Genomic DNA, 24,656 nt, shown 5'->3' on the forward strand with positions numbered 1-24,656 from the left:
GGAGCTGGGCTCTGTGCCCGGGCCAGGCAGGGCATGTGCCGGGGGGGGTGGGGGGCAGCGCCGGGCTGGGAACAGCCTGTGTCCTGTGGTCAGGAGCTGGAAACCCTCCGGCCCAGCCACAGGTGCGGGGATTAGTCGCCCCGGGAGATGCAGCAACAAAGCTGGGCTCTGTGTCAGCTGCTCTGCCAGCCTCCCCTCCTGGGGGGCAGATCAGGGCGGCGGGGATGGCCCACCCCCTCTGCACCCTCCCTCCGGCCCCCCGCTGGCCACAGCAATGGCCTTGAAGCTGCCCCTGAGCCTTCCTGTCCCCTTGCCCATCAGGCCCAGGGCTGCCAGTCCTTTGTGAGTGGTTGAATTGTGCCCAGCCTCTTGGTTGCCTGGTGCGAGGATCTGCAGCTCTGACGGCGGGAAGGTTTCCTCTTCACCTCCTGTCCTGCTGCTGTGTGGTGTTGCTAAGTGACGGTTATCTGGCTGCTGTGCTCCACCCCAGAGGTGGCTGCATTTCAGGCCTGGCTGCATGATCCCTGGGCAGCCTGGCTGTGTACTTGTTGCCTGGCTGCTTTGTCCACCCCAGAGGTAGTCGCATTTGGGCTGAGGGGGGAGCAGTGCCCATGCGGTGGGGAAGCTCTTTGACATGAGAGCGCTCCTGTAGATGGGTGGAGAGCTTAACGATGACCTGCAGTTGGTGCTGGGGGGCAGGGCTCTGCCCTGTGGCCACCCACTTTTCGCCGGGGTTGGGAGGGAAGCTGGGTCAGGCCCCAGACTTTTGCGTGGTGTGGGGACACTGTTCCTTTCTTCTGAGTCATCTTGTGATACCTGGGAGCGCCAAGGCCTTTGCAAGTCAGAGTCCCATGGGGCGGGGCGGTGGGCGGGGGCAAGAGTGCTCAGTCTGGACCCCGGGAGCCCTGGTGCCCCTCAGCTCAGTGCTGGTACCTTCCAGGGGTGCAGCCCCCACCCCCACAGCTGCTCGGCAGCGACTTCCCCTACAGGGAAGTGAGAGAAGGGGGAAAGGAGAAGTGTGACAAGCACCTCTCACCCCATTCCAAACCCTGCTGTGTCGGACCCGGACTCCTGGGTCCGAGCGAAAGCTGACTCCATGTGCCCCAGCTGGGCCAGCCCCTGCCTTCTCCCTGGGCGCTGAGCTTGGCAAAGCGGCGGGCTCTGGCCCTGGTGTGTGAGTCCTGCTTTCCCGGACATGGCGCGGGTGGAGCTGAGAAGGGAGGCTTCTTAGATGGGCACCCTGGGCACTGGGCTCGCCAGGGCCACGCTGTGCTCTGTACAGAGCGTGCGCTGGCAGCGTGGTCACATGGTTAGAGCTTGCAGTTGGGACTCCGGGTCCTAGCCTCGCTCTGGGAGGGGCCTGGTGTGTTAAAGCAGGTGAGGCTGGAAGTCCGGACTCCTGAGTTTTATTTCTGGCTCTCCCACTGCACTGACTCACCGTGTGAGCTGGGGCACGTCAATGCTGCTCAGTGCCTCAGTTTCCCTATCTGTGCAGTGGGCCGTGAGGCAGGCCAAGGTTGCCAGAAAAGGCCTGGTTTGTTCGTCCCTTCCCAGTGCCCGGCCAGGTCCCAGCCTCCTCCACATGTGGCTTGTTGGCTGCCGCAGGCTGATGGCGGGGCAGAAGCAGGTGGTGTCCTTGAACCGCCAGTCCCTCCCTACTCTGGCTGGAGCCACGGGGCCACGCTGCCTCTGCTCTCAGCCCTGTCCAGGCTGGGGGAGTCCCAGGGGGCTGGGGGAGTGTCCCGCCGTGCAGTGCCGCAAGAGCAGGGCCAAGCCCTGGCACACGACAGGCTGGTCTCTGGGCAGCCAGGGCAGGGTGGCTTGTGGAGCTGATCCCCCGCCCGTCCCTGCTCTCCTGGCGGGGGTCGGGGGCTTAATGTCATCACACCCACTGCAGTGATCCCTCCGGGGCTCGGCACACCCATGTGCGCTGGCTGTGGGCGGGCACGGGGGTGTGCTGCCAGGCCCACACTCCGCTCTGGGCTCTTGGGCGGCATGGGCTGGCAGGGTGCCGTGGGGCCCCTATTGCTGCAATGACCAGATGCGGTTCTCTCAGCTGGGGGGCAGAGGAGGGGGCTGGCTGAAAGCAGGCATGCCCATTCACACACCTGCTTGTATACTCATGTGTGCACAGACATTGACACACAATCGCTTGTCTGTGCACTCCCCCCCCCCCCCCCCAAAAAAAATCCACTCCTGTGTTCATTGCCCTTCGCTTGCTGTCATGTCATGTCCCAGAGTACAGATGGGGAAACTGAGGCACAGCGAGGGGAAGGGTCTGCCCTGAGGTCACGCACCAGGCCAGTGACAGAGCTGGGATAGCACCCAGGAGTCCTGGCTCCCAGCCCCCCACCCCCGCTCTAACCACTAGACCTAACTCCCTTCCCAGAGCTGGGAGAGAACCCAGGTGTCCTGGCTCCCAGCCCCCCCCCCCCCGCTCTAACCACTAGACCTAACTCCCCTCCCAGAGCTGGGAGAGAACCCAGGTGTCCTGGCTCCCAGGTCTGTGCTTTAAGTTGCTTGCTCACTTGCAGCACTGGGGCACTTGCCAGAAGTTTGAGAGCAGGAAGTTTCTGGCTCTGGGGCCCAGCGGGTCCCCGTCCCCAGCCCCCCTTGCTTCTTTCTCTGGCTGGGAAAGCCGCCCCCAGCCCCTCCCCGGCAGTGCCTGGCGTGAGAGCCCTACAACTGTGGAGATTCACCGCTCTGCTCTGTGCTGGGGCCGAGAGCATGACCGGCCTTGGCTGGCACCCAGGGAATCCCTGTGAGGGTGAGGCCATGTCCTTGGCTCATCCCACCCGCTGGTGCCCTGGGGAGTGCCCGCTGTAGGGATCCGCCTGCCTGCCGGGAGAGGTGCTGGGCCACAGGTGGGCATGGCACTGCCCCGGGCCGGTGCCCTCCCCACTTCCAGGGATAGCCCCCGAGTCTCTGGGAGGGGAGATTCATTTGCATATCCCCCATAAGCCCTTGCAGCACAGTAAGGTGTGGGGGGAGGTTGCTGCCTTGTGAGGGATTTCCCCCTCCTGTCAAAGCTGCGCCTACCGTAACCCTGAGAGGCCGCACAGGCTAGTGGCTAGAGCGGGGGCCTAACAGGACTCCTGGGTTCTGCTCCCGGTTCTGGGAGGCGAGTGCAGGCTCGGGGTTTAGAAAGGTGGGGTGGGCAGAGAGGGGGGTTAGGAGCCAGGATGCCTGGGTTCTAGTACTGCCTCTGCCAGTCCCTGCCCCTCTGTGCCTCAGTTTCCCCCCATTACCTGGGGCTCTGGGTGCTGTGGGAAGAGAGTGGTGCTCTCACCCCCCTTCTTGTCTGTGCCCGTCCTGCTGGCTCCAGTCCGCAGGCCAGGGCAAGTGCGGGGACTCTCTTGTGATTTGCTCACAGGCTCCTCTCTTCCTGCTGAAGGGAGATGAGGCCCTGGGTGTCCCCTGGACACGCACACCCCCCCCTCAGGAAGCGCAGCCCCTACGTCGTGGTCAGTTCTAGCCTCTCTGCTACGACTGGGCAGCGGGGTGCTGGGCTGGGTCATCAGAGAGGGCAGGACAGGGAACAGGCCACGGCGGGGCCAGGTGGATGAGCGGGGGGTTGAACAGCCCCGGGGCTGGGAATGGCTCTGGGGCCGTCTGACCCGGATCGGAGCCTGTGGCCTGGAGTCTCCGCGTCCCAGCCCTGGAGCTGTCCAGTGTCTCCCCGTCTGCCCCGCGACTGCCTGGTGGGGGAGCCCGAAGGCCGGGCATCTTCAGCCCCACCTCTCCAAATCACTCACGCCCAGGCCCCCCTCGCTCCCCGAAGGCTCCTGCCCCGGGGCCTCCCGTCATGGGTGTAACAGACAAGCTCCAGGGGGAGGGACACCCCCCAGAGGAGGGGGCGAGCCGGAGCTATTCTGGGGGGCCCTGCAGAGCCCGGTGCTTTTGGGGAGGGGGGCAGATCAGGGCCGTGTCACACGGGCCAGGAGGCAAAGGTGCTGGAGCTTGTGACTGGTGCATGCCCCCCGGACATGTGTGTGACCTGCAGCACTCGGGACAGGCGTGCGCCCCCCCGGCTCTCGGGACACGTTTCTCCCCTCTCCCCCCCTGGTTCTCGGGACACGTTTCTCCCCTCTCCCCCCCCGGCTCTCGGGACACGTGCGCCTGCTCTCGCATGAGGCTGCCCCCTTGCACATGCTTCTCTGCCCAGAGCTGCATTCTGCCAGGCCCAGGTCTGCCCCCTCGTGCGCAGCCTGTTGCACGCTGGCATGCCAGTCCGGACGCTCCACGCATGCTAGTGCAAACTCTTGTGCACACTCCCCACCTGCAAACTCCTGCGCTCAATGGATGTGCCAAGCCACAGCTGTAGGTTAATGCACCCGGCACGTCTCTCCTCCCACCCCTGCGATTCTGTGCCAGCCCCGATGCCTGGCAGGCCCCGTCACTTGCCATCTCAAGTCCCCTCCGCCGAGGCCCTCATGTGGCGGCAGCGGGGCCGTGTGCCCCGGGGCGGCCGCGCCTCTGCTGGGTCCGCCGGGAAGCCGGGAGCGCCAGTCTCTTGTCCTCAGCCGACCCCGGAGGGCGATTGTTCCCACACGTGCCCAGCCGTCACGCACCGGGCGAGACCCCGCTGGGGTCAGCCGAGGACACAGCTTGCCTCCCCCCACCTCCCAGCACTTCCTGCCTCAGGGGGAGGGGGGCCCTGCGGGGACCCCGCTTCTCCGCTGCCCTTTGATGCGTCTGCTTAGCTTGGCCCTGTGCCAGGCTGTCTGCAGAAATCCTTATGTTGGGATGGGGGGAAGGGAGGGCTGGGGGAGGGAGCCGTGGGGAGTTGGGGGGTTGCATGACTGTGCCCTGTGCCAGGCTGCGGGAGGGCATCCAGCTGCTTGTTAACCTCTGGGTAACCTCAGCTGCTGTCAGCAAGGGGAAGGGGAAGGGGGCAGGCTCCCGGCCGGGGTGGGGGGGAGCCAAGGGCTGGTGAGCCCCTGGGGGGATTCCAGCAGCCCCCTTCTCCGTGTCTGACTTTCTGTCTCACCTGTACCCCTCCTTTTTTCTGCCATCAGAGCAGTGTGATAGCCGGGGGGCGGGGGTGTTGCCTGGGGGACAGGGATTTGCAGTGGGGCTGACGGGATCCCAGTCACCCCCCCATGGCTCCCGTCCTTCACAGAGCGGAACCAGGCCCCTTCCCGTCCCCACCCCATGGGGCGCAAGTGCCCCTGAGCCCTCTCGCTGGCCATGGCTGGGGGGGTGGGCATGGAGCCTGTGCTCCCCACTAGAGGGGGCCCTTTCAGGGCAAAGCTGAGCCCCACAATGGGAGGCGGGGAGTGGGGGGGCGGGCGGTAAGAGCCCTAGCACAGCTTAGTAGCGGGGGTTCTTCCGCCACTTCTGGGCGGGGAGTTAGTCCCTGCCCTCTGCCAAGATTGGGCCCCGTAGCTGCCACTTCAAGCCCGTGTTTGTTTTTTGTAGGGTGTCTCCCACTGGGATCGGCGCCCCTCCCCCCCCGACCCCCGGGGGATGGTCTCCGCCAGCGGGCGCTGAGCCGGGCGCCATGGGGAGCGCGCCATAGACACCCCCCGGCGCCCCGCGTCTGCCGTGGCGGCCGCGGTGCAGAGCACCTGGGGGCGGAGCCCACCTTGGTCTCTCCTGAGCGCTCCTGGATGGAATTGCGGTGAATGGAACAGAAGCCCAGCACCCTGGACTGCCTGTCGGAGCCAGAGGAAACCCGGTAAGAGCTGGGGGGAGCCCCCTGTCGCACCCCCTTCCTGCAACCCCGCTAAGCCCCCTGCACCCCTTCCCAACCCCCCGCCATCCCCTGTCGCTCCCCTCTCCATCCAAAGCAGCTGTGACCTGCCCTGGCCTAGGGCAACCTCCCCTAGTGGTCCGGCTTCTAAGGGGATAAGAGCCTACCTCTGGTGCTAGCTGATGGAGTTCTCCCTTCAGCTTGAGCGGCAGAGGCTCGGTGCTGCCGATCTGATGGTCCCAGGTTCTGGCGGCCCAAGGTGGGCGGCTGAGCTGGACTCATCCTGATTCCCACCCCCGACTTTTCATCCCTGTAGATTGGCACTGCCCTCTTCGTTGGGGGATGGGTGGATGAGTTCAACCCTCGGGGGGAGGGGCTGGCATGGCTCAGCATAGAGAAGGGGCTGGCCAGGCCGACCGGCTACGGCCTCCTGCCCATGCTGGTCCCTTTGTGGCTCGGGGCTTGCGGGCCCTGGATATCTCTGAATTCAGGGCCGTGTTTGCTCCCACGTGGGGCTCTCTGGGTGAGCCAGCAGCCCCCTCCCCTCCACGCAGAGCCGGGGCAGCAGCGGAGGGAGGGGTATGAGAGACAGGGTCCGCACGAGCGCGTACGCTAGTGCAAATGGGCGTGCCCGCACGTGATGCAAAGAGCCAGCGTCAGCCGGCCCCGTTTCCTGCGCTGCCCACCCAGGCTGGGCGGGTGAGAGAATGGGTCCATGCTCCAGACTGGCACCGGCTCGGCCCAGCTGGGTTCAGGGCAGCAGCAGGTGTCTCCTTGCCAGCGGCCAGACAGGCGGCCCACACCCCTGCCCTGCATTTGCGCAGCCTCTCGCTCCGGTTTCCTGTCCCCCATGGCCTGGGGTGCAGGTGGCCCTGCCCAGCGCTGGATCAGATGGCTGATGACTTCTGCCTCCTTGAATGCCCCCCCTTGCCCCCGGTCTCTGCTGTCACTCCCTGTCCTAACTGGCCGTGCAGCGTTGCTGCATGTCCCTTGCTGTGATCCACCCCAGAGCGTGCTGCATTTGGGGGGGGGAGTGGGGGCAATCCCTAGTTGTCAAGTTCTTTGGGGTGGAAACTAGATGGAAACCCACCCGCCTGAAGGCCACGAGTAGGAACCCTCCCCAGGCCCATGGGGTCAGTGGGCAGACAGTGCTGGCTGAGGCGGGGGGGCGGGTTGTGGGACACGCTCTCTGCACATTCTGCAGAGCCGAGCAGGGGCCGGGATTCCTCTCTGTCTCTGGGCTGTGCTTGGGGGGCAGGGGGACCCAAGCAGCTTGTGCCTCCAGGGCTGCAAACAGCCTTTCTGCCAGCCCGGACTCCTCCTGGGTGCAGGACTTGAGCCTTGCAGCGCTCTGCCTCGGGGCTGGCGCAGGACTCCTGGAGCAGAGCCGGGACTGCAGGCTCTTCCCTAAAGACGGAGTCCCCGGAGAACAAACATGCACGTGTGTGTGTGCAAACAGGCACAGACGTGCGAGGCTCGAGGTGTGTGCACAACCACTTGTGCAGATCTCTGTGCACGCACATGCTCTCCCGCACTCTCAGGGTCCCTCACATCCCGGCCTTGGGTCACCAGCCCCTTAACCCTCGCACTGCTGTGGGGGAGCTCTCTGCTCTGAGGGGTGCAGACCGTGACTACCCCCATCCAGCACTCCCTGGAGGCAGGTGCCCTCCTACAGAGGGGGAAACTGAGGCACGGAGGAGGGAGGCAACGTATCCAAGGTCTCCCCGCATATTCCCATCTTTGGCCGAGAGCGGAGCCCAGGGATGTGTGGGCCAGAGATGTGCACCTGTGATTGGCACACCTGGCCACCGGATGGCAGTGTCACTCCACAGGAACCCAGCCCTGGGGCATTTACCTGCCTGAGAATGACTCGGTGGGGCGGAGCCTGGGGTTCCTGCTAGCTGCCCTCTAAGTGCTGGGCCACCCCTGCTGGCGGGGGGCCTTGGGATGGGAGGAGAAGCGTTGGAGGCCCTGGCCCGCTGAGGGGGGCTTCTCAGGGCGGGGGAAGTGGGGGCCGGGCTGACACATGCTCCCTAGCACTGCCCAGCCCTGCAGAGCCACGTGGGGCTGGGGCCGGGGCTTTCCACCCCGGCCTCCTCTGGAGGGGTTGGCATGAGCCGCTGGATCAGGTTGCCTGTGATTTACTGCTGCTGTCGGGAGGGATAAAGGGTCCCCGGCCAAGGGAGGCAGGGCAGTGGAGGGACACAACTGACTAGTGGTTTGTGCTGGCTCCCCACAGCTCTCCTGTCTTCTGTCCCCAGCTCTGGGAGGGGAGTGGGGTCTAGTGGTTAGAGCAGGGGGAGAGCCAGGACTCCGGGGTTCTCTGCCCAACTCCAGCCCCGCCTTGCCGACGGAGCGGCTTGCCCTCATTTGCCCTGGGAGCAGTCTCCGGGTCAGGCAGGGCAGGAGGAAGCCCGTTACCCTGAAGGCTCCTGTCCCCTGATGACCCAGCAGCCCTGATGAGGGCCCCACGCCCTGGCGGTGCCCAGCTGGTAAACAAGCTGTGTGAGCACAGGCAGGGCTGGGGCAGATTCCCCAGGGGAGCACGTGGCTCCCCCCGGCCAGGAGCTGGGCCAAGGCAGGGTCACCCTCTGAGCCCCTGGGCGGCTCCGGGCCTCGGAGCAGGAGAATCCCCCCTTTTGTGGTGCAGCCCCACAGGGTCATGCCTGGGCTCTGTGCTGCCTGCCTGCCCCCCTTCCGCCGCGCTGCCCTCCCTGCAGGATCGTCCTTCCCTCGCTACAGAGCCGAGACTGGGGGGGCGTCGGCCCCTGGCAGGTGCCAGGGAGTGCGGCGCTCCCAGGAGCAGCCCCAGGGGGGTGGCGGGGCTCCCCGGTCCCCCACGCACAGCCCTGCCGGTGCCCCTCAATCCCGGCCCGCAGCCCCTTGGCCGTGCCAGCCCCATGCCCCTGGCTCGGTGCCAGACCCACACCCAGGAAACCCGGGGCTGATCTTTTCCAGCCGCTCGCACCAATGGAATCGCGCCATGCAAATGACTTGCCGGCCCCTGGCTGCCGATTGGCCGACCTGCCTCTGCCAGCTGGGCCAAAAGGACATTTTGTCTTTGAATGTCACTGAGAGTGAAAAACCAGCCGTGGGCCCTGGGGGCCAGCGATCCTCCCCCTCCTGCCCTGCTCCCCCATCCTGGCCCGTGCCCCCCAGCCTGCCCTGCCCTGTGCCCTCCTGGCCCGTGCCCCCTGGCCTGCCTTGTGCCATCCTGTCCTTCCCCCCCGCCTGCCCTGTGCCCTCATGGCCCCCGGCCTGCCCTGCCCCATGCCCTCCTGCCCTGTGCCCCCGGCCTACCCTGTCCCCCCACCTGCCCTGTGCCCTCCTGCCCCATGCCCTCCTGCCCTGTCCCCCCTGGCCTGCCCTGCACCTGCCTGGTTCCCTACGCCCTGTCTCCTTGGCTGCCCTGTGCCCTCCTGCCCCGTGCCCCCCTGGCCTGCCCTGCCCTGTGCCCCCCGGTGTGCCCTGCACTTGCCCAGTCCCCTACACCCTGTCTCCCCGGCTGGCCCACACCCTTCTGCCCCGTGCCCACCTGCCCTGACCCCCCCACCTGTCCTGCACCATGCCTGCCAGGCCTTGAAGCGGGGGACCCCTGCCCTGTGCTAATCCAATGGCCCCTCTTGGACCCAGGGAGCTGGAAGAGCCCCAGCAGGCAGGTCCGAGAGGGCAGTGGTTGGTGGAGTCCCTGGCTGCAGCCAGGAGGCGCTGGCCGTTGCCCATTTGTGGTGGTAAATTCCCCCGCCCCTTCCTGGACTCTGCCCCCCCCCCCCCACCCATCCAGCTGGGGGCTGTTTCGCTCGTGGCATGTCACGGCACCACCTTGTGGTTTGCTTGGCCAGTTTCCCGTCGCTCTGCCTGGGGGTTCCTGGGGCGTCGCTGCAGCAAACCCCTCCGAGCTCGGCCGTCCTGGGGACGGAAGGGCATGCGAGGCCCCTCTGCAGCCGGCATGCCGCCTCCCCCCCCCCCCCACAGCGGGCGGATCTGCCCCCCCACCCCACCCCCCGAACTGGGCAGGTTGGGTGCCACTGCTGGGGACTAGCTTCCGCGCCCCCTGCCCCCCTCGCCCCCCGATCTCAGTGCCCTGGGGCCTCTGAATCCAACCCTTGGATTCCTGTTTATTGAGATTCTGAGGGCGTGGAAAGTGTGAGACTGCACGGGGGGGGGACGGGATCAGGTTAGAGGCCGGGGCGGGGTGGTGATAGGGTTAGATGGCGGGGTGGTGGTGGGGGAATGGGGTCCAGGTCAGAGGGAGGAACAGGGTGGGAGTTATAGGGTTGAGGGGGATGGGTTTGGAGTTAGAGGGACGGGGGGCGGGGATAGGGTCTGGTCAGAGGGAGGGGACAGGGTGGGAGTTACAGGGCTGGGGGGGATGGGGTTGGGGTTAGAGGGACGGGGGGAATGGGGTCTGGGTCAGAGGGCTGTGGGGTTAGGGAGGGATGGGGTTGGAGTTACAGGGCTGGGGGGGGATGGGGTCTGGGTCAGAGGGCTGTGGGGTCGGGGTCAGAGGCTGCGACGGGGTCGGAGTTACAGGGCTGGGGGGGGAAGGGGGCTGGGTCAGAAGGAGGGATGGGGTCGGAGTTACAGGGCTGTGGGGGGATGGGGTTGGGGTTAGAGGGACGGGGGGATGGGGTCTGGGTCAGAGGGAGGGACAGGGTTGGAGTTACAAGGCTGGTGGGGATGGGGTTGGGGTTAGAGGGCTGGGGAGGATGAGGTCTGGGTCAGAGGACTGTGGGGTTGGGGTCAGAGGCAGGGACGGGGTCGGAGTTACAGAGCTGGGGGGGATGGGGTTGGGGTTAGAGGGACGGGGAGGAATGGGGTCTGGTTCAGAGGGAGGGACGGGGTCGGAGTTACAGGGCTGGGGGGCATGGGGTTAGGGTTAGAGGGACGGGGGGGTGGCGTCAGGTTTATAGGGCCAGTGGAGGTCACTCAGTGGGTGGGAGGAGGAGGCCTGGGGCCGGGAAGCTGTGTGGGGGGGCTCAGAGCCTCCCCCTGGCCCTCCCAAGCCCCCTTATCTCCCCTGCTCTCCCAGATAGCAGCCTGTCACCGCCCCTGGCTGGCCCCTTGGCACCTGCAGCCTGAGCTGGGGCTGGCCTGTGGGTCTCTGCCCTAGGCCTCGGTTTTCCCAACTGTGCAATGGGGACAGGAGGGGCGACCCGCCTGTCGGGGGGGCTCCCGAGGGGGGGAGGCGCGGGGGGCGTCGCTGCGGCCAGTAACCAGGCCTTGTTCTCGCTCTGCTGCAGGTGGCTGGATGGGAAACGCAAAAGAAAGAGCAGCCAATGTTCGGTGAAGAGCAGCATGTCAGGTACCGTGTGTCCCCCTACCCCTGGGCCAGGCCTGTCCCATCCCCCTGCCCCCAGGACAGGCTGCGGGCACCCCAGGGCGTTGTCTCGTGCCCCAGCTGATGGGTCAAGCATGTGGCTGTTTTCTCCTTGGCCTCGTCACTGGGCCCTGCCCCAGGCTGGGGGGCACCCCAGCCCTGGGCGGGTTATTGCCCCCTTCACAGGGCACTTGGTGTCCAGGCCAGGAGGGCGCAGGGTCCTGCCCTGTTCGGTGTGCCCCCCACAAAGGAGATCCGTTCCTACAGTGCCCTGGGGAGGGTCTCAGGGTCAGGCCAGGGCGTGGGGGGGGGCCCAGCTCCGAGTCCCAGGGAGGTTGGGCTGGGGCAGGTCAGGGTATCAGCTCCAGCAGGCCGGACAGTGGGGCCCTGCCGGCGGGAGATAAACCCACTGGCTCAGCAAACAACACGACCTCCGTGACGGGGGTGGGGGCCTGTCCCAGGGACAAGGCTGGCAGGGCTTCCCGGCTGGGATGGGAGCAGGGCCGGATGCTTTTAGAGGCGTGGAGGGGGCAGCACAACAGGAGTGTGGAACATGGAGGGGCTGGTGTGGGAGGGGACGGCGTGGGGGGGCATGGGCAGCTTATGGGGGGCTCTGTGCCCACCTGCGTCTGTGTTTCCTGAGTCAAGTTCCTGGGTTGCAGCGTCTGGCATTTTCCGTGCAAGCCCTTGGTTCCTCCCGGCACTGCCAGCCGCACCCGGCGCCACCTGAACTGCCCCCTCCGCCCGCCCGTGTCCCCGCCTGCCAGAACAAGGCACCATGGGGGCGTCTCTCTGTGTCCCGAGCCCTGGGTCCATGGGCAGCCCCTGCCCGCTTGCTGAGCGCAATGTGCTTTGGCTGTCAGCTCCTCAGCGGCCCGCTGGACACGTCTGCGTTGCCTCCGCTCTGTGCCCTGCTCGCCTGCTGCTTGGCACCTGCCCCTGGCCCCGGTTCTCTGTGACACCCTGCCCCACCCGGGTCCTTCCTTGCCCGTGTGCTGCCCAGCCCTGGGCTCTGCGCCCGGGGCCTACAGCATGGAGCAGGACAGTCGCACCTGGTGTCTGGCTGGGTGAACGTGTCCCCCCCCGGGGCTCCAGCCTGCTGGCACAGGGCCTGGGTCCCTGCCACCCCTGGGGCTGTCCCAGGCTGCGGGATTCTTCTGCCACTGCACCCGCTTCCTGCAGGCCGTGGGGCTCCCTCCCTCCCTCCCCACAGCGCTGGCTCCGCAGGGCTGTAACCTCTGGGCTCCCTCCTCCCCAGGGTACATCCCTAGTTACCTGGACAAAGATGAACAATGCGTCGTGTGCGGTGACAAGGCGACTGGCTACCACTACCGCTGCATCACCTGCGAGGGCTGCAAGGTGAGACATGGCCCGGCCACCCCCACACCTGCGGGGCAGCGGGCTCCCCCACCGGCAAGGGAGGCGCCTGGGTGTCTCACGAGCTCAGCAGCATTAGGCTTGGTCTGCATGTGGAGGGGAGACCTCTGGGTGGCGGCTCAGTAGGGGGCACCTTCCTATCATTGAGCTCAGTTTCCCAGGCTGCGGGAGGCTCACTGGGGCGCTCTCCCCTCTGGGGCAGGGGAGCTGTGGTAACGTTGGAGGAGGGGGACCCAGGATCCTCCATCGCTTCTGCCTGCTCTAACCTGTCACGTAACTGGGCTGCACCTCAGCGGGGGCTGCACCCCTGTGCCAGGAGAGCCACCCCCACGACACCAGCCTTGCGCCTGTTTAGGACCCTGTGGGGCTGCATGGGGGCTTGTTCCTCTGGGGGCCTCCCCCTGCACCCGCCTTTCCAGGGGCGGGGGTGGATAGGTTCGGGGCTGGCCCGGCCCGGGGGTCTCACCAGGGCCTGTCCTGCTCCCCGCAGGGCTTTTTCCGACGGACCATCCAGAAGAACCTGCACCCGACCTACTCCTGCAAGTACGATGGCAGCTGTGTCATCGACAAGATCACCCGCAACCAATGCCAGCTCTGCCGCTTCAAGAAGTGCATCGCCGTGGGCATGGCCATGGACTGTAAGGGGGGAGGGGCAGCCCGCGGCTGGTGGGGGGGGGCCAAGGCCAAGGGCGTGGGGGGAGGCAGCGCATGGCCAGGCTCACTCGCCCGGTATTGGAGCAGCTACTGCAGTCCCTGCTACAGGCCTGTCTGGGGGGGGCCGTTTCCCCAGGTCGGGTGCCTGCCAGGGAGGGGGGACTCTGGCCCCGCCTCCATTGCTAGCCCCCGCCTCTTCCAGCCACAAGCCAGCGGGCCATAGCAGGTACCGTGGCCGGGGGCAGCTGTGAGGGCAGCAAGGGGTTAACGCCGGAGGGGTGGGGTTGCAAGTGTGAGACAATGACACGTATTCCCCCCCCCCCCGGTGTGGGGTGTGGGGGGGGGGGTGGGGAGGGCGGTGACCACCCTCCATACCCGTGGAGGCAGGTGGGGCAGAGCCCCCAGAAAGGGGCTGCCCCTGTGGGTAGCCCCAGGCCCCTCACTTCGCACTGGTGTCATGTGGAACGTGGCATCGGGATTCCCCGCCCAGGACGCGGGGTGCCCCTTCTGCCCATTGAAAGGCTCCCCCAGTCCTGTGCTGCGGCTCCCTGGCCAATCGCCACGGCCGCTGCCTGGAGCTGAGCTGGGGTTGGATCGGTCGGGCCCCGCCCCCGGTGCTCACGCCCCGCCCCCTCTGCATGCTGCCCCCTAGTGGTGCTGGACGACTCCAAGCGGGTGGCCAAGCGGAAGCTGATCGAGGAGAACCGGGAGCGGCGGCGCAAGGAGGAGATGATCAAGACCCTGCAGCACCGCCCGGAGCCCAGCGCCGAGGAGTGGGAGCTGATCCACGTGGTGACGGAGGCGCATCGCAGCACCAACGCCCAGGGCAGCCACTGGAAACAGAAGCGGAAATTCCTGGTGAGCGCCCGGACCTGGACCCGGACCCGGACCCCTCGCCTACGCCCGCCCGTATGCCCGCTCGCCCTGGGGGCAAGCCACCACGGACGAGCCCTGCCCGTATGCCCCCTCGCAGGCGTGCAAGCCGCAGTCAGGCGCGCGCACGTTCACGTGCCCTGGCCTGCTGGGCAATGCCCGCTCGAGCACACGGCCCTCCCCGGTGCCCAGAGCTGCCGCACCACTGCAAGGAGCCGGCAGTTTGCAGGGGACACTTTGATCCCGCCCCTGTGCTCTGGCCTTGGCTGGTGTCTGTGCAGCCCGTGTGGGGGACCCATCCTGCTCCCCTTCCGGTGTGGGAGTGAGGTCCCTTTCCCGTTGGGCTCAGAGCCTAGAGACCATGGTGATGGGCCCATTAGAAATCTGGCAGCACGACACTGTCCTCTCCAAGTGGGTGCTGGATCACAGAACACTAACCTGAGCCCGTCCTCTCCCACTGGCTCTGCGAGGCCGCCTGTGACGCACCCATCCTCCGTCATGGGGGCAGGGCCACCCTCCGGCTCTGTGCCCCGCTCAGCCCTTGCTGAGCCCAGGGAGCTCATATGGGCCAGTCGGGATAGAAGGGGGGAGTCTCAGGATGCAGCCGTTGGGAACTGGGCTGAGACTCAGCAAATTCATTTCAGACGTGGGTCACCAAAGCGCTGCCAGATGGGGGCGCCCTCCCAACTCTGCTGACCTAGGCCGGGTCTAGTGGGTTGGGGCCGGGGGCTGGGAGCTAGGACTCCTGGGTTCTCTCCCCAGCCCTGTTGCTGGCTCAACACCCTGGAGAATGAGCCCGGTTCCATTCAGGCTCTGATGCTGGCTGCTGGGCAATGCCCAGGGGTCTGGCTGGAGCTCAGACGGGGTGGGCAGAGGCTAACCCCAAAACCTGCAGCGCAGGAGAATGATGGGTCCTCCCGGGAGCGAGTGGGAGGAAACCCAGCCCCCCTCCAAAGGGCTCATCCATGCCCTGATCCTGCCTCACCCCCTGGCCCCTGCAGCTGCCAAGGGGTTAATGCCACCTCATGTGGGTGAGTGAAGGGCACAGTTCTGAGTGGGGAGGCCGGGTGTCCCACGGCCCCCCTCCTGTGCCAGCCAGGGTTCGGCTGCTGAGGGGGCTCCCTCTCCTGGCCACAGCCCCTTGGGGCCATGGGAGAGACAAGGCGTGGGGGAGAGGGTGCCAGGACTCCTGGGTTCTCTTCCTGACTCTGTGCCCTGGGCGAATGGCTCCCTCTCTTACCCTGTCCCCCCCCCCACCTCTCCCCTAACCTGGCCACAAGGGGCCCAGATGGAGGCTGCTCCCCCCGAGCCTGCCTGGGGCCCAAGAGGACAAGCCCTGAGCCCCTCTCCCAGGGTTGGGGGCAGTGGGGGCTCATGCAGGGAGGAGGCTGGGGAGAAGGGTCCAGGCAGCGCAATGGGCAGGCCGGCTCCCTGACGGGCTGTCCCGGCCTTCCCAACAGCCCGAGGACATCGGCCAGTCGCCTATGGCCTCCATGCCTGATGGGGACAAGGTTGACCTGGAGGCGTTCAGCGAGTTTACAAAAATCATTACCCCAGCCATCACCCGCGTGGTGGACTTTGCCAAAAAACTGCCCATGTTTTCAGAGGTAGGCGGGGGCAGGGGGAGGGTGGTCGGCGGGAGAGGGGAGATGGGTTGGGGGAGGGCAGAGAGGGGGTTAAAAGCAGGGGGAGACGGGGAGGGGCAGGGCCTGGGGGAGGAGTCCAAGGGGGGCAGTGGGCGGAGCACGGGGCAGCCGAGGGTCTCTCCCGACCCTGCCCACCCCCCACGTGTCTGACTCCCCCTCTCCCCGCCCCGCGGCAGCTGCCTTGCGAGGACCAGATCATCCTGCTGAAGGGCTGCTGCATGGAGATCATGTCGCTGCGGGCGGCCGTGCGCTACGACCCCGAGAGCGAGACGCTGACACTGAGCGGCGAGATGGCCGTCAAGCGGGAGCAGCTGAAGAACGGCGGGCTGGGCGTGGTGTCCGACGCCATCTTCGACCTGGGCAAGTCGCTCTCCGCCTTCAACCTGGACGACACGGAGGTGGCCCTGCTCCAGGCCGTGCTGCTCATGTCCTCAGGTAAGGGCCAGCGGGGGGCGGCCGCCCCCTCACCCACTGGGCCCTGCTGCTGGGGAGGGATATTCCCATCATGCACCAGGCCACATGGCCGATGCTGCCCATGGGGCTAGGGGGCGGTTCCTTCCTCCCCTTGTGAGCTCAGCTGAGATCTCCATGGCCTGCCCCCGCCCCCCCATCAGCTTCCCTTGCTGGGGTCCCCACGCTGCGGGGATGCACCAGCTCAGCGTCTGTAGGGAGGGTGAAGCTCCCGCTGCTGGTGCCCGCAAAGAGCGCCAGGGGGGAGGCCCAGGGCGCAGGAGACAAAGTCCCCGGTGCAGCCAGCGAGCCCAGAACCGGAGCCGTTGCTCAGGTATCAGAGAGAGCTGGAGACAGAGAGCTTGTGGTGGGGGTAGATAGCGGGTAGTTGTGGAGATGAACGGATAAAGGAGCATCTATGGGGTGGAGATACAGCGGTAATGATGGGACTGAACAGCCAGATGGGGAGGCGGCTGGGGGGGCAGAGGGGAAGAGGTGGGGAGGGAGGGGTGGATAGAGGAGGCGCGGTGTGGGGGTTGGATGGAGAGGGGCGGATAGCCAGCGGTAGGCACAGAGGGCAGCCGGGGGCTCGACCCTCGGGCGGAGGCTGCGTGGCCCCCTGACGCCCGTCTCGCCCGCAGACCGCACCGGGCTGTTGCGGGTGGAGAAGATCGAGAAGTGCCAGGAGACCTTCCTGCTGGCGTTCGAACACTACATCAACTATCGCAAACACAACATTCCCCACTTCTGGCCCAAGCTGCTGATGAAGGTGACCGACCTGCGCATGATCGGAGCCTGCCACGCCAGCCGCTTCCTGCACATGAAGGTGGAGTGCCCCACCGAGCTGTTCCCACCCCTCTTCCTCGAGGTCTTTGAGGATCAGGAAGTCTAGGGCGGGGGGGAGGGGAGGGGGCCAGGGGGCGGGGCCAGGACTCGGGCGAGAGCCCCGCCCCCAGCCCCTCCTGGACACGTTTTACTTGGTTCTTTTTCGTTTTGGTTTGTTTTTCTAAATATTGCGCGTGGGTGTCAACCGGCAGTGCCGCCCCCGCCCCCCCCCGTGGAGGGGGTGGGACCATGGGGGCGGGGCTGCTGTCGGGGTGGGGGGAGGGGCAAAACTTTTCAAAAACCACACAAAACTTGGGCTTGGCTTGGGGGGAGTTGGATTTGGAGTAGCAGGGGAGGATAAGTGGAACCTGGATCTCCTTTCCTCTGAACCCCTCAGTTATGGGGGTGTTGGGGGGATGGATACATAGCCCTGATTTCCACCCAACTGCAGGACGAACCCCCCCACACACAGTATTCTCCGTCCCATCACCTCCCTGGCACTGGGCTCAGCTGGCACCTCACGGCTCCCCCCAAATAAACCTCTCTCGTTCCACGGACTTTATGAATTTTGTTTGTTTGCACAGGACAGTCCCAGACGTCAGAGCGTTTGTTTCCCTTATTATTTCCTTAGGTGATTTTGTTTTTGTTCTTTTTAGCATTTATTCCCTCCCTGAGAGGCTAAAATATTAACTAACTGCACTTTGAGAAGAGAAAAGCTATTAAATTATTAGCGGGGAGAACCTGGGCGCAGGGAGAGGGGGTGAGGCTAGGAGGGGGGGGGTGTTCAGGCCATGGAGCCGAGCATGAATGACAAATGCACTTTTTTTTATTGAAAGACAAAACTCCAGCGGGAAATCGCTGGCTAGATTCCCAGGGGTGCCTCGATTTCCCATCGAACTACAGGGCGCGAAGCCAGGGTGCCAGCTGAACCCCATGCCAGGGTTGCAGGGTTGGACCACCGGAGAATGTCAGCTCCCTGCCACACTGGAGAATCGGGGCTCCGAGGTTGGCCTTTCAGGTCCCTTGCCCTCTTCCCGCCTCCCCCGCAAAAACCCGCCACTTCGGCCCATCTACCTCTCAGGCTGGATGGGGCAGGCAGGTCTGTCCTGACACCTCAATCCCCCCAGCACACCCACCTCTCCCCCAGCGCCTGCCGAGGGCTGTAGTCCCGACACTTTCCCGAAGGCGAGGCAGTCATGGGCAAGGGAGAGGGGCTTCAGCCCGCAGGGGTTGGGGGCTGTGCTGGGGGCGGGAGGGGTGATAAGAGCTGGTCAAAAAAATTGGCTTTAAACAATCTCTCGCAGGACAATTTGGTTTTCCTTTGAGCCATTTTTTTCATGCAGAGTCTGCTCCCCACGGAAAGTTTTGATGCTTCGTTGAGGGAACAAACACCAGAAAACTTAGAGCTGAATTCGGACTTGTGCCGCCGTACCTCCTGGGAGTTGTGGTTTGAGGGCCTCGAGCTCCCATTCATCTCTATGGGATGGACTCTCTGGTCAGACTCCATCTCCCATGATGCACCATGGCCAGAGGCTCCCATGGACCCCCCCTGCCCAAGAACAGTCACTGGGGCATCATGGAGGATGGAGTCCAGCCCAAGAAAGCAGCCCCTGGAGGAGAATGGGAGCGTGAGGCATCCGACCTACAACTCCCATCAGGCAGCACGGTGCCATTTTGCATGGAAATATTGCAGTTTTCAATATTTTGCCAAAAAGTCATAATTTTCTATGGGGAAGTTTGCCTTTTTTCTGACCAGCTCTGCCTGGATGGCTCCCCCCCTGCCCAGGTCCCTGCCCCTCTAGTGGCCTGTCTGACTCTGATACCCCCAGGGCAGGGAACATCTGCTCATCACCTCCGATAACGTGCCCCCGGGAGAACCCCTTCCTCAGCAAGGGGCCGGGGAGGACCATCCGCTGAGCCCCACCCACGCCGCTCCCCATGGGGCCCATGCTTTTAGTGGGTCGGTGGCCGCCCTTAGCACGCGCTTTCTATGGGACGGCCCCCTCCCTGCCACCGCTCGCACTAACGCCGTCAGTCGTCTGCCCTGTGTTGGCCTGCAGCATGTGCTCTCCTGTCCCCCCAGCTAGGCCATCCCAGCCAGCACTGCCATCCCAGTGCCTAGCTCTCCTCACCACCTCAAAGCCTTGATTCTCCAGGACGCAGGGGCGCGCGGGGGAGGAGGGATGGGGGAGCCCTGGAAAATGGCACTTATTGGGCACAGGGGCCGGGAGTCCCCCTTTCTAGGCACGTGGGGGAGCTAGGGCCAGGCCAAGCCAGGGCAGTTCAGTTGTACTGGGCCCGGAGTCGCTTTTTGGTTGTCTACATCCCCGCTTGACATGCTGATCCCTCTCCTGCCACCGCCACCCCACTTCCCCCAACAGCCAGGGCCCCGTGGTCACCAGGATGGGCCCTGCACACTCCCTGCTGTGCCCGGGGATCCCCCTCGCCCACCGTCACCCTTCATGTCCCCAGCCCGAGGCCCACCCGCACTGGGAAAGCACGAGGCGTAGGAGACGCGGCAGGCGTGTTTAGACCCGGCTCAGCCCTGGGGTGCCCCCCCATGCGTCTCCGATCCCAGCTCGGCCGGGCCCTGCGTGTTTAACCCGGCATTGGCCGATGCGGCTTCCCCAGCGCAGGCGAGTTCACGGCACCGCCTGTCGGGGACTGCACCCGAGGCACTGGAATAACCCACCCCTGCAGCCTGCCAGCAGCTGTGGGGGGGCGCCGGCACGACCCATCCTTAACGCTGAACCAGCAGAGCTGAGCCTCTGCCGCGAGCGCGAGACGCGGCGCTCGTAGCAAGGAGCTGCCTGTCCCTCTGCACTTAGCCAGCCCCGGGGGCTTGGCCCGCCCGGCTCTTCAGTTTCTCCTCCGCTGCTTTTCCCTTTTCTTTCTCTTAAAGCGGGTGGGGTTGGGGGGGAACAGTCACTGAGGAATTTAAACGTCCAGGGGGCAGATCTAAGGCCCAAAGGACGTCAGACTTTCTGGACTTTTCAATTTCACTCCTTGTGCGGAGAAGCTGCACTCACTTACCCCTGCCTGTAGGGGGCACTTACTGGTAGTCAGCCATGCTTTGGACCCCCCCCACGCACCCCCGTTTCCCCAGCTGTCTGTCCGCAAACCCTCGGCCAATGATTTGCGCCTTGTATTTGTATCTATCCATCTATATCAATATCCAGTGGAGGGAGTTTGTTTTTAAGCTGTTCCTTACCCGTTTTAGGGCGTGAATTTTCTTTTTCTTACCTCAGTCGAGAGGCCAACGGGGGTGGGGGGGCGGGGGCTGCTCCATGGCGCGGGGGATCGGCTTACTCTGAATGTACCGTTTAAGGTTCAGGTCTGGGTGAGGAGAGCCACCACAGGGTTAACGCCGCTCCGATTTAAGCTAATATATATATATATATATATATATATAATTATATAATTATATATATAAATTTTTTTAATTAAAAAAAATCTTTTTACGGGTTATTTTACAAAAAAAAAAAAAAAAACCACACACCTTTTGTTGTTGATTGGTTGGTTGGTTTGATCTGGCGTAAAGCTTGGTGTGCTGGCCAGGGATCCCAGCCACCGCCGTGAACCCGGACGTGGTGGGCCTAGGCCGAGGAGCTGTCCCGTCAGCATTGTGACCAGGGCACAGGAGCCAGCGGCAGCCATGGAAGGAGTTGATTCTTTGGCGGGGAGAGAGGTTTTTGGAGCCCCCTTTGGTATTAGCCTTGCCTGTTGCAGTATATTCCCAGAGCAACCTGTGTTTGGGAGAGGTGGAGACGCGAGGGCCCGGCACCCACGAAGGGCCCAGGTTTTCAAACAATCTCGGCCCCCAGCATCGCAGGCTCCGTGGAAAACCTGGGCCCAGGGGTGGGTGCCGCATGCTTGGAGACGTGGCCCATTCTGTACAATATAGGAGGACGTTTCCCCATCAGATATTCTGGCTTTCTGTAATCGGTCCTACCCTGCCCGGGGTGGTGTGAGCTGCAGTATCCCGGCCCGTTACTCAGCGTTGCCAGCTCTCCTCCCACTGGTTGATGCTTTTCGTAAAGCCCCAGCTCCCAGCGTCAGGGGGTTAGGGGAAAACTTCAGCTTTCATTTAAAAAAAGAAAAAGATTTTTCTCTGGGGTGGTTGCGGAGAAAAGCTAGAAACCAGGAAGCGAGTGCAGCTTGGAGGGCAGGGAAAAGGGACCCAAATTGGATGAGTTAATAAAACAGCTCCGGTTTGAATGCTTGGGGCTAGCAATTGGCTTCAGAACCCGGCAGTCTCTTCCCCGCCTGGCACCACTCCAGCTTGGCACCAAGTGGCTAGCGACGGGCACAGCGTCTTCAGCTGTTCCTGGTCTGTGCTGGAGGAAGGGGGCTAAAAATGGGTCAACTGCAAACCCCAGGCGAAAGGCTGGTTCTGATCCAAACCCCCGTGTGGGGGGAGGTGGTTCTGATTCTGGGGCCTCTCTATAAACCCGTGGAGATGCTGGGACTCCTGCAAGCTCTCCTGGCCCTCCCAGGCTCCCCTCCTCCCCCGGCTTAAAGCTGCAGCCCAGGAGCCCTGATTGTTCCCCAGCAGGAACGCTGTGGGGGGCAGCTCCGAATAGCGACTGTCCCCCCACCCCATTGTCTGATCACAGGGTTACACATGGTGTCCCCCCGCCCCCATCACACCGCCTAGGGTGGGTGCTGCTCCCCAGTCCCTGCCGCGCTCTGCAGCCGCTCGCTCCAGGCGGGCTCCAGCATCAGGCAGGTCGGTTCAGAGACAACGGGGCTGCTGAGTTGGGGGTGGGCTGTGACCTCGTCTCTTTGCACTATTGGTGCAAAATGTCTTAAGCTCCTAGGAACACTGTGAAGTCCCCGTCCTGAGGAAACACGCTGCCCTGCGTACCTCCGCTCTGCTGAGCAGCTTGTCTAGGAAATAGGGTTTGGGGCAGGGGCGGGACAGATGTCAGGAAGCTTCAGCCTCCCCTGCCCCCCAGTCCTGCTGATTGCTTTGGTCTCTGAGGGAGGGGAGGGGGACCCGGGTGTTTGACTAGGTCCCTGGCCACCGGCAGTGCCAGCTGGCAGGACCCTCAGCCAAGCCTGATGCCCAAACACTAATGCGCAGAGCTGGAGGGGCCTGGCTGCCCACAGGTGGCTGGCGAGGAAGGCTCTAAATTCAGCCCCCTTGCCCCTCACCTGGTATGAGACCCCTCTCAGCTGGCCCCTCCCCCTGCTAGCCTGGCACAGGAGTGGGGCACAGTTCTGGCCCGGTTCTGCAGCCTGACCCTGCCGGAGGTGGTGCTGAAGGCCCAGGGGACGGGGGAGCTGTCATCCCCCCTGCTCAGGGAAATGGCACCCAGACCTGGAGGGGGGCAGACAGCAGGGCCTTGACAGGGTCCTGCTCACGGTGGTGGAAGGGCTGGGCCAGTGGCCTGGTCCCTATTGCAAACCCTGCGGCGGGGGGGGGCGCACTTGTATTGGTCTGTGTGTGTTTGCACGTGTGGTGTGCATGTCTGTGTTTGCATGTGTGCCCTTGCGTCTGTGAGTCTGCGTGTGCGCTAGTCTGTGCACGCGCGTGTGCAAGCATGGGGGGGGCGCCCAGGTCTGGACACGTGTGTCTGACTGATCACCTGACGCGCTCGCTGCCCAGCGCCATTTCTTCTCTTCTCCTCGCAGCTTTCCTGGGTGCCCGGTCAGCTGCTCCAGCCCCTCCACCACTCAGACACCCGCTGTGGCTTGCTCCCCTTGGCCAGCCAGAGGGGCACTGCTGGGCTGGCGTCCAGCCAGCCTCACTCTCCTTGGGGGCTCGGGTGTGCGAGGCTTGCGGGTGTGAGCAGGTCTGTGTACGCACTGGTGGGTGCTGCGTGCTGTAGCGGGTGCTACACCTACGTATCCCTGCACCCCCCTGAGACCCCCAGCCCCGGGGCTCAGCCGCGCCCGCCAGGAGCTATGCAGCACCCAGCATTAGAAGGGAGCAGTGGGGGGAGCCCCCTGGAGGACAGGCATCCCCTGCCCTGTCCCCGGCGTGGGGCTCACCCCCCAGAGAGAGCCCAGCAGCCACAAAACTGAGCCCCGCTCTGCCTCCTGTGGGGCCAAGCCCTTTGCCGGCCCTGGAAGGAGGGGAGATGCTTAGCCCCAGCTTGGGGGTGAGGAAGCTAAGACCCTCCAAGCGGGGTCAGGGAAGCTCCTTGCGGGTGCAGAGAGGAAGATCAGTGACCATCTCCCAGGCCCCTCCCGGTTATGCGGGCAGTGCTCTGCCCCCATGCATGCCCCCTCAGGAGCTGGGCCCCAGTCCCCCGGACAGCCAGCCTGGTGTGGGGGGGCTCAGCCTGGGGGAGTACACCAGCTAAAACCACCCCCACCCCAACAACCTCCCTTCTTCCCACCATTGCCAAGGGGCAGGGAGTCTGCAGGAGCCTTCAGACAAATCCATTCCCCAGGGGGGGCTTCCAGGCCAACCCCTCCCCCCCCTGGGCAAGGTGTGACACCCCCCCCATTCCTGGGGAGGGGGCCTCAGGCATTCAGGGCTCAAACATGCTGGGGGGAGGTGTGCTGGGGGCGGTGGTTTGTCTTGTGTAAAGCGCCCCCAGCATTGGGGGGCCACAACTTCACTCCTGGGGGATGGGGGGGTTCAGTGCCAGGCCCCTGTGCGTGCGCACATCCCCTGGGTGCACACACTCCCCGGGCACGCGTACATACACCCTCTGCCAATGGGGCCGGGCCTGGCTAGGCCCCCACCCTTGCGTGACACCCCAGGTTGGTGGCTGGGGTCCATGCTGCCTCCTGCTGGCTGTGGCCGTGTCTAGCTGTTCCCCCGGGGCGGCTCCGGGTCACGTCTGTTGGTCTCCGTTGCAGTTGCATTATCCAGTGTCGCTATCTCCCCTCTGTCTCTGCTCCCAGGGCCCCCCCCAGCTCAGCCACGCAGTGGGCAGACTGTGGCATGAACACCCCCTGGCCCCCCCCGACTCCCTCCTTGGGACTGAGGGCTGACCCCCAGGGGGGACCCTATTTATGCCAGAGGCAGCCTGTGCCCCCCCGCCATGTTCCCACATCCTCCCCGTCAGTATTTGGTCACCAAGCACATACCTCCTAGCTTCTGGAGCTGGTACCTCCTGCCCCCCCGCCAAGCTCTGCAGAGGGGTTGGGGGGGGAAATGGGAGGGGAGCAGCTTCAAATCCAGCCCATCTCTAGAGACCGTGAGCTCGCTTGGCGCTTTTGGGGGGGTGGGGGGGTCCTTCCCTGCTGTGTCCAGTCATTGGGGGGGCCTCCCCCGCCCATGTACTATGCATTGTGGCTCCCGCCCCGCGGCTGCGGCGGTGTGGAAGGGTAGTGGCAGGAGTTACTGAATGTATGTTTGGGTCTCAGTGCATTGGGGGGAACGGGGGCTGGGGCGGGGCAGGGAGGTGAGACCACCCTCCTTCCCCTCCCATGTATCCCCCCGTGCCCCACGAGGGAGGGGGCCGGGCGGCAGAGAGCTGCTGCTGTACATGACAATCACAGTGTCTGTGACGTGCGATTTTAAACCCTTTGTGTTTTTGGTCAGGATTTTAAAGAAAGATATTTTTATGGTAATTGTTGCTGGTCTATTTTACTATATATTTATGTAATAAATATATGATGAAAAACAACCAACCCCACCCCCACCGCCCCGCTGGCCTCTGATTTCTGTGTCCAGCCGGGAGGGCAGGGGTGGGCGCCCCATCACCCCAGGAGGCTGCAGAATGTGGGGTGAGCATTGGGGGGCAGGGCTGTGGGGCACTGCCCCCACCCCGAGGGATACCTGAGCCAAATTGGGGCAGGGGGGGGATTTCTAGCCTGGTGCTATGGGTCATGGGGGCGCTGCAGCTTGCCTTGG

The 24,656-nt window shown here is 64.6% G+C and overlaps 1 protein-coding gene across 2 annotated transcripts in view; it reads left to right on the top strand.

Annotated features, from left to right (window-relative positions):
• Positions 1-24,438, top strand: part of THRA (thyroid hormone receptor alpha) — a 47,160-nt gene extending 22,722 nt beyond the window's left edge. Inside the window, exons 3-10 of one of the 2 annotated variants that reach the window (XM_048829750.2) lie at positions 5,422-5,680; positions 10,939-11,000; positions 12,274-12,374; positions 12,883-13,030; positions 13,699-13,904; positions 15,380-15,526; positions 15,742-16,000; positions 16,657-24,438. In XM_048829750.2, the coding sequence (XP_048685707.1) occupies positions 5,628-5,680; positions 10,939-11,000; positions 12,274-12,374; positions 12,883-13,030; positions 13,699-13,904; positions 15,380-15,526; positions 15,742-16,000; positions 16,657-16,907 (1,227 nt within the window). In that variant the 5' untranslated portion in view covers positions 5,422-5,627 and the 3' untranslated portion in view covers positions 16,908-24,438. Of the gene's footprint in view, positions 1-5,421; positions 5,681-10,632; positions 11,001-12,273; positions 12,375-12,882; positions 13,031-13,698; positions 13,905-15,379; positions 15,527-15,741; positions 16,001-16,656 lie in introns of those variants that run through there. The other variant, XM_048829749.2, reaches the window with a different exon arrangement.
• The last annotated feature ends 218 nt before the right edge of the window (positions 24,439-24,656 follow it).

The sequence above is a fragment of the Caretta caretta genome, chromosome 27, assembly GCF_965140235.1.
Source record: "Caretta caretta isolate rCarCar2 chromosome 27, rCarCar1.hap1, whole genome shotgun sequence".
NCBI classification, from domain to species: Eukaryota; Metazoa; Chordata; order Testudines; family Cheloniidae; genus Caretta; species Caretta caretta.